This window comes from Seriola lalandi, unplaced genomic scaffold, assembly GCF_002814215.2.
Source record: "Seriola lalandi dorsalis isolate HSWRI2012SDOR001 ecotype SW California unplaced genomic scaffold, Sedor1 jcf7180002054777, whole genome shotgun sequence".
NCBI classification, from domain to species: Eukaryota; Metazoa; Chordata; class Actinopteri; order Carangiformes; family Carangidae; genus Seriola; species Seriola lalandi.
In genome coordinates, this window is record NW_019525330.1 from 637,091 (window position 1) to 650,961 (window position 13,871).

General features: G+C 38.6%; 1 protein-coding gene across 1 annotated transcript in view; it reads left to right on the forward strand.

The window, feature by feature from the left end:
• The window catches only part of LOC111669131 (RNA-binding Raly-like protein), a 35,727-nt gene that overhangs the window by 5,528 nt on the left and 16,328 nt on the right, over window positions 1-13,871 (forward strand). Inside the window, exon 2 of the mRNA XM_023425372.2 lies at window positions 5,514-5,791. Coding sequence (XP_023281140.1) covers window positions 5,536-5,791 — 256 coding nt within the window. The 5' untranslated portion in view covers window positions 5,514-5,535. The remainder of the gene's footprint in view (window positions 1-5,513; window positions 5,792-13,871) is intronic.

Genomic DNA, 13,871 nt, shown 5'->3' on the forward strand with positions numbered 1-13,871 from the left:
GAGAGTGACAGGAAACGGGGAGGCAGAGAGAGGGGGAATGACATGCAGCGAAAGGCCGTCCGATGCGGGATTCGAACCGGGGCCAACTGCAGCGAGGACTGTAGCCTCTACACATGGGGCGCCTGCTTAAACCACTACGCTACACGACGCCCCAAGACATGTCATTTAAAAGCACATATGTCAACCCCATATTTCTTGACAATTGACCCAGTAGCTGTTGAGATATTTTGGTTTGGACCCAAGTGGTGGAACAACCAACAGGCTGACATTGTCATCTCTAGAGCCAGGCTGCTAGTGTGGCCAAAAAAAAAAACAATCTTCACTCTTACTGACTCATAAGCACAAGAATAAAAGCAATTCAAATTCCTTATGACTTCATATTGCTCTAAAAAGAGAGTTCCAGAGGCTTCTGAAGTAAATCCTATACGCCTGCAGTGCAGTAAATCTATTCATGTGATCAGTGAGAGTAATTGCACTCCTGCACATGAGTTTCTTGATAAATGTGTCTTATTCTTCATTTTCACTGAAGAACTTTCTTACTCTGAGCTCTTTGTGCTCTTAAGTGTTATTCTTAGAAAATTATTCGATTCTTAGACGTTTGACAAACACTAGCTGAGTCCCAATTTTAGGGGCTGCATCCTTTGAAAGTGTGGCCTTTCGTGGCTGTCGTAGATCGCGAGGGCCGAACTGAGATGAGGCGGTCTGGCGTATGGAGGATTTCTGCTCTGCGTTAGCAGCTGTGCCTGCACCCACCATTGCATCATGAAACCTTCACAACACGTAACTTTTTTTTTTTCCAAAAACTTTTAGGTTTTAAGGTCTTTGGTTCTGAGCTGAAACCCAGTATTTAAATTTATAGTGTAATCCTCAGGCTCTCTGTCAGCATTGTTTGCTGCCATAGTATTTTTTATATCTGGTGTGCAATGAATCTTGGGATAGGTTGGACCACACAGGATCCACCCATTGGAGCCAGGAAAAGGACGCGTTTCCCGGGGAAGGAACCTCTGAAATGGGATGGCATAGTTGCACCGCTGTAACACAATCGGTCTTCAGACGCAGCCTCCGAACAACGCTGTCCCTGAATTGTGACACAGCTACAGTTTGGTAACCAGCTGCGTCGCCCTTTTGGGCCTCTGTTGTTTCTTTTGCACCCATACACATGTAGGAAACAAGTGGCTCTACTACACATATGGACCACACTTCTCCACTTTCAGCTCTATTAAACAAAGTTTGAATATACATATGATATATCTCTTACCTTTTTGCTTTGTTCACTTTTCGTTTCAGCAAAGGCCGAAGCTTTTAGCAATATCCCAACTCAGCATGGGAATAAATTATGGAAGACCTTTTGTCCCGTTGAAAGTGTTTTTAAATATGCTTTTGCTTGCTTAATCAACCATCTAATGGCCTCACCTCTGTACATTTGCCTTAAAGAGGCCATTCAATGCACTTCACACCATCAGTCTTAGTGGGTTGGGTCAGGCAGCAGAGCTGTGAGACCATTCAAAGGTAGAGAGACGGAGTGAGTGGTATGTGATTTGATTGGACTGACTGGTGGCTTTTTAGTCCCCCGCTCTGTTGATAATTAAGTCAATCAACTCCTGAAAACTCAATGAGGGCTTTGCCACATTATGGGACTTGCAGCAGTGTTAAATTATCCTCCATTATTTTTTTCTTTAAGAAGAGCAGAGGAGATTGAGAATGGATTATGCGTGGGTGGAGGCAAAGGATTGAAGTAAAGAAGAGGTAGGATGGGGAAAATTGTGACGTGAAGTGTGCCTGAGAGGAGATCGACTGCAGAATGTACTAGTGAATGTGTTAGTGTATGAGTATATATGTGTGTGTGTGCGTTTGTGTGTGTGTGTGTGTGTGTGTGTGTGTGTGTGTGTGTGTGTGTGTGTGTGTGTGAGAGAGAGAGGATGTACTGTAGAAGGTAACTATCACTCTGCATGCCTACTCCTCCATCTCTAGCTGGGAAAATGTAGGGACATATTTTTAGAAAACACGTACAGATATTATTGCATCCTTTTTCTGTACTTACTCATTTCTGTTCAGGCGCCTGTAGGTTTGGGCTGGAGCCATAAAATATTCACAGATTAAAATATCATCCTCTAGAGTCTCCTCTTCACCTGCACTGCATGTCTTTGGACCATAGGATGAAACTAGAATACAGCTGAAATTGTTTTTTAATTTACAGAAAATTAACTGGAAACTGTTTTGATAATGTATTAATAAATTTTTTTTTTGTAAGCAAAGAAAGTCCAATGTTAAGAAACCATTCTTTGGGCTGTCTTAGGCGAAGGGAAGCGAGGAGATCTGGTCTTCATTGGGGCAGAACCAGTAAAAACATAAATAGGGATAGCAGTAAATAACTATAACAATGACACCAAAACATTGATATCATAATAAATGGAAGAACTGGAAATCATATAACTCAAAGAAATGTTATTAGGGCATCAAATTAAAAAAATCCCTGACTGAGTGAGTGATAGGGTTGAATGAGTGATGAAGTTACATCATTGATTGGCTGTGTGTTGGACTTTTCCCATTGGCCAGTGCAAACAGTCTCTATTATGTCATCAGGGGGCATTGGTAGTTTTCAACTACCATATTTCATCAAATAGTGACTGGGGCCTTTATTTACCTCAACTGCAGAGCGTAACAGGCCTTTATTTGATACACTGACCCATACACAGTCCAGACATATACTAGATTTATACCTAGTCCTGTTAGGTGGTCACCCCCCTTGTTCAGCAAGTTTTGGGTATTGGACTGTTGGTTATTTATGTGACCCGATTCTCTGAGTAGCAAGAGTAAGTCATTGAAATGAGTGCTATAAGAATAAGACATTTAAAGATCTGGGAAAATATAATTAACATTTTTCTCAATTTTCTGACATTTCATAGACAAAACAATGAATCCATTCGGCAGGTTACTGATGATGGAAATAATCATTAGCTTCTAATCATGGGCTTACACTTAAGGGAAACCTTTGAGGACATAGGGGAAATAGTACAATAAAGTCAATAAATTGTCAAACAAAATAAGTCCAAGATGATGTCCTCAACAGCCTCAGACCCAAAAATTATTTTTACTGATGCATCAAAGAAGCTATTTGTAAGTTTTGCTACTGCTACATAACCAACTTCAGCATTGACAGCTGTTATCGTACCAGTCTAGAGAAAATGTTGCAAATTCAGAAATGTATTGGAATAATAGAAATATTATGTAGCACAAAATGGAAGTACTCACGTAAAGTACAAGTAAATGTATTTAGTTACATCCCACCATTGTGAGACTCACTCCTGCACAAAACTTTTTACAGTTCTGTGCTCTTGCAGCCTCAGAGTTTCTTCAAGAGTTTCTCTTGTGATAATAATGTGTCTGCAAGAATCTGGGTTAAAAAGCCTCATTAGTGCACACACTCACAAACAAACAAACAAACAAACAAACAAAAATCATCACCAACAGGGAATTTGAAGAAGAAACAACCAGAGAGGCTCCCTCCTTCATGTTTGAGTGGGTGCAGTAAATTCCTCAGTATTGCTGTGGTGACACTTTGTGATCCCGCCAGAGTTCTGCAGCAGTATGGGAACAAACAGTGCCGGCTGCAAGGGGGAAGTAAAACGCTCGCGAAGGACTGGAGATGTTTAGAGGGAGATTACTTCGGGGCTCATTTGAGATCATTTGTCCGACTTCTCCTGCGGGCAAAAGTATTTGAAGAGTCCAGTGAAATCCTTTCTTCTTTCTGTTGACCTGGTTTCAGTGTGAAACTAATGAAGCTGTCACTGGTGCATGAACAATCTGTGGTTGAACAAGTACTGTACTTAAGTAAAAGTACCAATACGACATGCAATAGTATCAACAGTAAAAGTACTTATTCTGTAGTAAAATGTTTCCTGTGACTGATATATTATTACACATGACATTATTATATTATTGATGCTGATGCATTGACGTGGAAGCAGTATTTTACTGTTGTAGGTAGTTTATTCCACTTGTTTACAACCTAGGGTTCTGGCCCCTCCGAAGGATCTAACCCCTCACTTGTAGCTACTTGAGTAAATGTACTTGGTATATGCTTGCAATACCTGGAAGATGCTTGACCAACATGTGAAGTTTTTCCACACGGAGGAGACTCAAAAAATAAAAGAAAAGTGGAACAACAAGTGGTTTGTCACTTCAGTGTGATGAGCTATTTTCAAACGTGGGAAAACAGTTCATGCATCCAGTGAGATTTGTCAGATTCACACGTCTGAATCACAGCTGCCATGTCAGAGTTCCTCTCACCTCCTGCAGATAACAATCTGTCTCAGCCTCCATGTTCCCTGGACCTCAGTGAAGGTAGACATGGAGAGGAAACATACAGCCGAGGACAGTTAGACTAAAATTGGGTTTGGGCCTTTTGGTTTTGGATTGTTGGTTGCACAAAACGAGTGTTTTAAAGGACTGAATGATTTGTTGATTAATAAAGAAAACAATCAATAAATTAATCAGTAAAGAAAATAATTATAATAATCATAAACAGTCATTAAAAAAATGTTAAATGATTCACTTGAAGCTCTTTGGTGCTTTGTTTTCAGTTGTTAATTCTCTGGAAAAAATCTAGCTCTCCACCTGAAATATTTTATAGTTGGTGCAGGTAACATGATGTAAATACAAGGCTCCTGTAAATCCCAATAAACGTGACTTTGTAACATCTGATTGTAATCAGTGATTTGCATCTTAAACACAAATAGGTGGCAACAGGGATTTCATTAAAAGCCTCATGGTGCATCACAAAACATACATTTTCCTACATGAGTCATTTTTTGGCTGTATGAGTGTTAACACAAGCTGCTGGGACTCTTAAGGGTAAAATGACATCTGTCTTAGGATAAAATATTAAAACAACTAAAGCCTGACTGATTTATCAGTCAGCCGATTTGATCACAGACACATCAGTATCGGCACATATTCTCCGATATGCGCTGATATGAATTCTTTTATTAAGAAGCAATAATGCAGTGGAAATGCAAGTCAAGTTGTATAGGCAGCATTTGTCATTCAAGTTAAATATATATATACATACATACTCTGTTACCGTTGCAGTATTTTTGTCATTTTGAACAATAAAGTTTATTGTTAACTCTATCGATATCTGAATTTTTTTACTCCCTAATATCGGGGTCGGCATCGGCCCCACAAATCCAATATCGGTCGGGCTCTAAAAACAACCCAGTTTTAAAAGAAATAAAATATTCAAAAACAAAATCTTCTAAGAAAAAAATGTCAAGATACACAGCTGCGTCTCCACGTTGTCTGTAAAATTGCCCCCCCATAAAGCAATACTGAAAAAAACTGGCCCACAGATGAAGCTAATTGCTGACCCCTGACCTACAACATAAGCCTACAACATAAGTTTCAGCTCAGATAAATGTTTACATCCCACTGGTGCTCGCCGTTAAGTGTTCTGAAAGTAACCTCTAACCTTCCTGGCTTCCTGAGCAGTGTCCAACTGTGTCTCCCAGCAGGCAGTGCTGCAGGACTACTAGGATGACTGGGAAGACCCAGACCAGCAACGTGACCAACAAGAATGACCCGCGCTCCCTCAACTCCCGCGTATTTATCGGCAACCTCAACACAGCTGTGGTGACCAAGGCCGACATCGAGGCCATCTTCGCCAAATATGGGAAGATTGTGGGATGCTCGGTGCACAAGGGCTACGCCTTCGTTCAGTACGCCAGTGAGAGGAACGCCAGGGCAGCCGTGGCCGGAGAGAACGCTAGGGTCATCGCCGGACAATCACTAGGTAATGCTGATCAAATATTATGCATCATGTTCTGATTCATGCATTGTTAAGACATTACAGCCCACAAATTACAGTTCAAATAATGAGAACATAAGAGGCACCACACTGGAAACTACAGTGTACTGTCAGGCTGAAAGGGTTGAACAAAGGGCTGGTTTATTGTACAGCCCACATATTCCAAACCAACACTCTGATAAGGGAGCTTGCTGTGACATTTCCACAGTCTTCGCTTAAAAAAAAACCGTCACTATATATATATATATATATATATATATAATTTTCTTATAATGATGATTATGGGACATAAAGGCCGAATCGGGTTTGATTCTTAGTTTAAAGCTAAATCCTAAAAGTACATTTACTCAAGCGCTGCACTGTACTGTACAGTCTTAAGGTACATGTTATAAGGTACTTGAGTATTTCTACTTAATGCTATGTTATACTTCTGCTCAGCTCCCCTGCATTTATTTCTCAGCTGTGGTTACTGTTATAATCACATTACATTCAAAACATGATAAGATTAGGTAAGAGTAAAAAATGATCATTATTACAGATTTAGCTGCCTAGAGATATATTCAAATGAGCTCCACCTCAACATTTAAGGCCTGCTGACATTAATGCATCAATATTAATAAACCAGTATTAAAACAATAAAACACTACATTATATATTAAACATTATAGAGAATTATTGCTTTCAGTTTTAACACAGATAAATACGTGTCGTATTACTACCTTCATCCACCCTGACAAAAATATTATCATTATCTCTATTATAATTACTACATTTTATTATCATTGTTAAAACATGCACATAAAATATTTTTGTAGATAAAGTGATGTTCTTTATCTCATGCTTAGCCTGACAACAACAGAAATTATACCACAACTAATTAATTGAAATACCCAATACCCAGTAACAACAAAGACCATCACTGTACATCACTGTACCCTGTAATTATTGAATGAGTACCCAGTAATTAAGAAAATACTGTCCCTTATAAAAAAGTTTTTATCTCTTTATTCCTTTCCATTTTATCGTCTACCTATACCTTACATTTCTTATCTATCTATAACGCTGACACTATCATTTACATGCTGTAAGCGTCAGCACTAAGTGCTATAGTGTTATCGAGACACCTTCATGTAACATCTGCACAGGTAGATTGAAAGTGTAATATGATCATTGCAATAATAAAAACCTTTATCTATGATATTTTTCTAAACCTCATTACAAAACAAAGCACTGCATATAAAACACATACAATTTACTGCAAAATCAATAAAACAAAACAAGAAATAAATATAAAAAATAAGGCAAGAGGCATAAAACAAGGATCAATACCAATAATAAAAGATCATTTTATGAAGGCAATCCAATATTAAATGAGGTTTAAGATTGGAAATCTGAAACAGATTTAGTTAGCCTGAGACCTTCAAGCATGTTATTTCAAGCTCTTGTTGTCAAATAGTCGACCTCTTGTTTTGAATCATAATTTCCTGTGAGACCTGAAGTTAACATCTGGCTTGAATTGTTTGTTGTCAAAACTTCTGTGACATATCTTGTTGGCAAGGAAGTTTGATCAGTAAAACCTTAAAATAATTCTGAAATAGAGAGGTGTCGCCAGTGTGAAGATGCTCCGATAGAGAATTCATTTCTAGTAGTTAAACACAGCCAGGCTGTGGCGAGGACGCGAGGAGAGCTTGAACATAAAGATAAGACAGAGAAGACGAGGAGAAAGTGCGACGACAGACAGACAGCAACAAGGCGGAAACATTCAGAGCTCAGTCCTCATGGACGTTCAGTGGATCCCTGTAAATCTTCCTTATATTACTTATTGATTAGTTCAGAGTCTCCTCCATAGAAAATAAAAGTCCTCCCCAAGCCCTGCTTTCTCATTAAATATGAATAAGAGCGCTGCAGGGTCACATCTGTAATTCCACCCTGCGTTTGCCCAGTTTCATGCATTTTTGGCTGTGAAATTACACATGGCAGTGCTAAAACTGCAGGGATGAGTTGTGTTCACAGTGATTTGCTGTATACTTACATGACTCAAGAACTATTATTGTATTAGTGTAGAAATTTATGACTGACACTAGTGAAAATGAGTCAGGCCTGAGCCAGCGGGTGTTTTTTTTTATTTTATTTTGGCAATGATTTCTACTGGTAATAATAACTGTGTACTCACAGAGTTAATTTCTGGAAACCTGGCAAAATTAGTAAAACATATAGGCAAAATATATCAGCAATCATACAGGTTTTTAATAAACCTCCACATAAACCAAACTTATATTGAAGAAAAATAAAGGCTGACAGTTAAATTGTTACCCAATCTGGCCGTTTTACAGACCGACCTCCTGGTTCTGTGGTTCAGTTTTGACCCACAGTTTTACTGTAGTTTTTCTCAGATACTTTTCCTGTTCAATGAGGGATTACTACTCACATTTCAGTTGGGCTAACTTTAGGAATTCTCTTCTGAATAAAGTGGTCTGAAAAAATCTAGCTGATCTGTTGGCTTTTTTAAAACCTTGTGAGGAGGAGGAGGAGGAGGAGGAGGAGGATGATGATGATGATGAACCTGGAATAACCTTCCTAAATAAAACTCAAAAGCACAAGCATGTAAAGATTTTTTTAGTTTCTCTGGTGTAACATTTTTCACTTCTTCTGGCAACTAAATGTCTTTTTTTGATATTTCTCCAGAAATGTCAAAGTGAGACAATAGTAGATGATCTTTGTTTACAACCTACTGGAGCCTCTGACTGCCTGTTTCTTTTTTTTTACCTGTCAGACTTTGTTTACTGTTGCCTTGCTTCCAGATATCAGCATTTACTTTGATAAGTATGATGTTATCATAAGAAATGGTAACAATGGCTGAGATTATTAAAGCAAGACCCGTGTTGTAATAAATTGTAACTCTTCTTTAAAGGAACAGTTGCTTTTTTGCAAGGAGTTAGATGAGACAATCGATACCACTCGTATGTCTGTACGCTAAATTTGATCCAGGATGTGATTAGATTAGTTTAGCATACAGACAGAAAGTTTTGGATAGCTGCAGCACACAACTCCCTTTAAAACCACAACAGTACCATAAACCATAAACCTAACAAAACAAGATGTAACATGTTAATTTGTGAGCTTCAAAGGTACGGGGCAGATTTTAAATGTTGGAGAAAGCCAGGCTAGCTGTTTCCCCCTGTCTTTGTGCTAAGCTAAGCTAACTGGCTGCTGGCTCTAGTTTGATAATAAACCTACAGAGATGAGAGTCTCATCTCATACTGGAGAAAGAAATCCTATTTCCCGCTATGTTAGACCTGCTCCTTTAACTGTCACTTTTTAAAGAGGCATTAAAAGTCTTTACCCCGGTGTAAACAAAGTGCTTAGTTATAAATGACAGCCAGAAATGAGAATTAGAGTTGGACCGCTGAAAAAAAACAGCCATTTGACATTAAGGCTGCTCATTCATATGACCTAATTGCTAAGAAGACAAACGAATCACATTTATAAAACACACCACAGATATTCACGCTGTTGTCAACACATGTACCATCTGTTTTGTCCTGTCTGCATCATTGCATCCACAGTGTCCCTGTAAACACTGAGCATCTGTGGACACATAATAAATTCAGTATATTAACAATGCACTGTAAATGTCAGAGGTATACCATGGGTGTCTACAGTAACGTCTCTGCTTTGGAAATGATCTTCTCTGCTTTTATTCTGCTGCCACTGTGAAATTTAACCCTTATGTCTAATCTTTTAAACATGGACTTTATATTTGATTAGACTCTCTCTGCCAGAGGTAGGAGCAGTCTGCACGAGATATGAATTCTTGATATCTTCTCATACACATTGCTCTTTTATTAAAATCCCCAGTGAGGAGCGACATGAAGGGCGATTGTGTAAAGGTACGACATGTGACAGGAGGGTCATGAGGTCATATTCAAACCTGTAATGACCTGCGTATGAAGCGAGCACGCTTGAGTAGATTTAATAGCCGTGCGATACTGAAGCTCCAGCGATTACTTTACTCAACTTAATTCCTTTGGACATGACTGAGTTGCGGACACAATGACTTTAAGTAGTTCATGCAAATAAAAGTGACATTCAATCACACTGGTGGTTGGCCTGAGACAGCAGCTACTTAGATCCTAAAGAGGACGTGTGCTGGTGATGAAGAGCGCAGGGGTGAGTTTCATCCCCGTTTCACCAGCTCAGCATTTCTCTGCCTACTTTCTGCTTTTGTGGATAAAATTTGGACATAGATGTATTGATATCTTAAGGTTCATTTTTTAAATCGGTGCTTGGTTTGATCGTATCTGCTCTGCCATTATCTTGAGTTCATAATGTGTAAGAGCTTTCATGTGTGACTGCTGTCTGGTTTGGTCTTTGAGTGCCTCTCTGTGGTTGAAATACTTACTGCAGAACACTATAATAAATCCAAGGTGTTTTAAGGTTTTGCTTCGTGGTATTAGGTAGATAATGATAAAGCTGTTAGATTCTCTGATAAATCCTTGATGGTGAGGTTTGAAAAATGTCTGGACACTTTGTTTCTATGTTTGAGACAGTTGTTGTTGGGAATAGTGTCTGTATTTCACGTCACAGGTAACCATCTGTTTGCAGATCTACTTGTCAAAACCCCGATCTGAAAATCACCCACAGAAAACCATTTCTCAGAGACTGTTTTAGTTTAATTTACTTGTGCATCACTCTTTAAAACATGAAGTTAACAAAGTGCTCCATAGCATTAAAACAAGAGAGTAAGTAAGTAACAATGAAAAGTTACAATTTGGACATGAAATCGATACAGAAATGAATATGGTTGATAAAATTTTGATAATTCAATTATTGTACAATGTATTAAAATCAAAGCTGAAATATTAACTGGAGCTTTGACTGCCAGACATTTTTTTTTTGCCTCTTTGCTTATACATTCATGAATTTTCCACCTGCATGAACACTAGATGGTGCTGAGAGAATAGCAGTGAGGGCGACAACATCAAATTTGTCCCTCAGCATGTATGATTCATTTGCATCCCCAGTTGTCAAGCTCATGCAGGGATCCTCTGCAGAATATGCAATCACATTTTTTACATTTATGAGTCACTTTAGGCCGTGAATAGTGACATTTTCTGTGAATGTCTTTCTTTCTGCAGCAACTTGCAAACTGAGGACACATGGTCTGCTTTGTTTGAAGATATGACAGTGGCTATGCTTCTTCTGCCACTCATGGTGGTGGTTAAGATGAGCTATCAAATTTGTTCCAAATTAACCTGGAATAACCTTCTTGAACAAAACCAAAAAGCACAAGCACATAGAGAATCGTTTTTGTGTTGCACCATTTTTCACTACTCACGTCAAACAATAAGAGATGTTTAAATGTCCAAAGATGTCACAAATGAGACAATAGGTGAGGCATTTTCAAGTGACTGCCCTTGAAGCCATGAATCCTTAATAGTCAGCCTCTATCTTTCATGAGATTTTAGTTTCTTGTCTTTTCTTTCCAAGAAGCTGGAGGACGATTAAGACGTCATGTGGTGTGCGAGACAGCTGCAAACCCCTTGTCAGTGTAATTAGCTGTTACAATTACAAGACTTCATCTATAACAGAGCCCAAATGCTGCAACAGCTGGGGAATCATTAGGCTGTTTCCCCCCCTGGGCGCTCTGCTTTTTCAATCTGTCTCTTAAGTCCACAGCCTATCCACTTTAAATTAAATTAAAAACAAAGAAAAAAAACTGAATGGTGGCAGACAGTGGCAATGAGAAGCTGATTGGCCCTAGCAATGGATGAAAGCACGTTGTTTGATGGGTGAGTTAAAACAGGATTTTTTTGCAGGTTTAAATGGAAGAAAAAGCAGGATGTATTTTCTAAGATGGACCTTGAATATCAAATGAGAGCCATTGACTTATGACAATCTTCATTAGGTTTGTTTGTTAATTTTCCCCAAACAGTACACAAACAAAGTAAGAGACTAGCTGCAGAATATGGTGGAGCAGTTAGCAGCTAAAGAGGGAGAGTCAAACAGAGCTAAAAAAAAACACGGGTTAGTGTTTGCTAACATTTTCACAATATCGACGCTGAAAGTTTAATGTTAATGTTGTGTTTACAGCTTGTGGTGCTGCCCCCAAGTGGCAAAAAAATCAGTGAATACTACTTTAAGTCAGTGTCACTGTACATTAGTTTGTATACAGTATGTTTGAACATATAACATAAATGTAGTCATGACATTTACATTAGTTTACATTTATTGTGTAATATGTAATGTAATGTACAGCTTTCAGGCTTTTTCAAACACACTACATATACAATATAAAAAGTACAACCACTCCTGTTTAGTTTAGTTTAGTTTATTTGACATGCAACACACCTAATGCAGAAGCACCAGATGAATTGTTTTCAGTGTACTGGAATGATATTGATATAATTTTAAAAGTTAAAGAAAAGGAAAATAAAAATGGTGGTACTGTAGCTACATTATTACTGAGGACACTGTAGTCATGTCCTCTGTACTTTTCTTGTTAATTTCACACTCGAGCTGGAATGATTAGTCAATTGTTTATAACTTAATCCAGCAACAGTTTTCAGGATCTTGATTAAGCAAATTTGATTAATCGATAATGGAAAAAAAAGGTTAGTTGTAGCCATACACATGATGGTATTTCACTGGCAGATTCCTCTAGCTTGTAGGCCAGTAAATTAAGTAATTAAAAATGCATGTATTTCCTCAAGGGGTTTTGCCTCCAGACAGGCAAAAGATTGTCTAAATGAATAGGTGACTGAACAAGTTAAACAGGAAAAATTGAAACTATTAAAATATTTATGAGTCCCCCTCACCTCGCCCACCCCACATGAGGGGAGGTGGACACTAAAATGCTGGCTACGGCCCTGTGTACAACTTGCACTATATATTAATAATATTGTAAAAGCAAACATATTTTCTTTAACAGTAAACATACTTTTTGCTTTTTGTGCTACATTTTATAGCCACTTAAATGCCACTTAATGTTGCATGTAAAGGGACAGGGAGACTTTTTGGATGTCAGTATTTTGCTGTCATCCATAAAGAATCATAATCTTGTCATTTATCTTCCACTAATCTGTGCGACACAAACGGAAAAAGGGGGATTGTTGGTTTAACTTGTGCTCCTGCAGCTGGAGCTGAGTGGAGTATTTGAGGCGAGAGTTCCCCCTGGAATAGTTTGACAAATGGTATGGTCTGAGGCGGCACGGCTGGTAGTCTGAAGCTGGAAGTGCACCGGCAGTCTGTCTAGTTTTAGGAAGGAGAAAACAGAGACAGAGGAAAGGAAAAGCGAAGTCGTGTCGGCCACAGCAGAGCATCTCCCGTCTTTTCCCGTCTCGTCATGACCATGTACAAAGGCAGGCGTCGCAACCAGAGATGTGAGTATCAGAGGCGTCAATCATTGAGGACAGAGGAGTTTATGTCGCTGAAGTTAAACCCGTCGGTTCTCACATTTGACTTCATACTGTTAAATAGGACGATGGGAAACCCTGTCAGTCATTTCGGTGTTTTAACGTTTAGTAAATGATTAAAAGTTGGTAAATTAGGGAGCTTCTTGAGGTCTGCTTCACTTCACCTTTAACTTAGATGATATGGCTTAAACACATTTTTGTCTTCGTCGAGCGGAGACTCTCAAATTACCGAGACACTGGCCGATAATTGTTAAATTAGCTACATATACTACTTGCAGAGCTGGTGGTTTTCTGATGTCTGTCATTTTAATGAAGTCTTCGTCCCCTTCATTGTGCTTCTTTTCCCGTTGCCCAGTATGTGTCAGCAATTGCATGTAAATTGGAAATTTCAAGGAAATAAAAGTGATCATTATTCTACCGTAAAAGGCGAATCAACGGAGTTACAACAATTAATCAGAAAATGAATCATCAACTTTTTTTGATAATGGATTAATCAGTAATTTATGTCATTTTTTTTCAAGCAAAAATGCCACAATATGTGCTGGTTCCAGTTTTTCACGTGAGGACTTAATGCTTTTCTTCATCATACATGATTTTGGCTGAACAAAAACTAGACATTTGAATACATCTCCCTGGGCTGTGGTGGATTG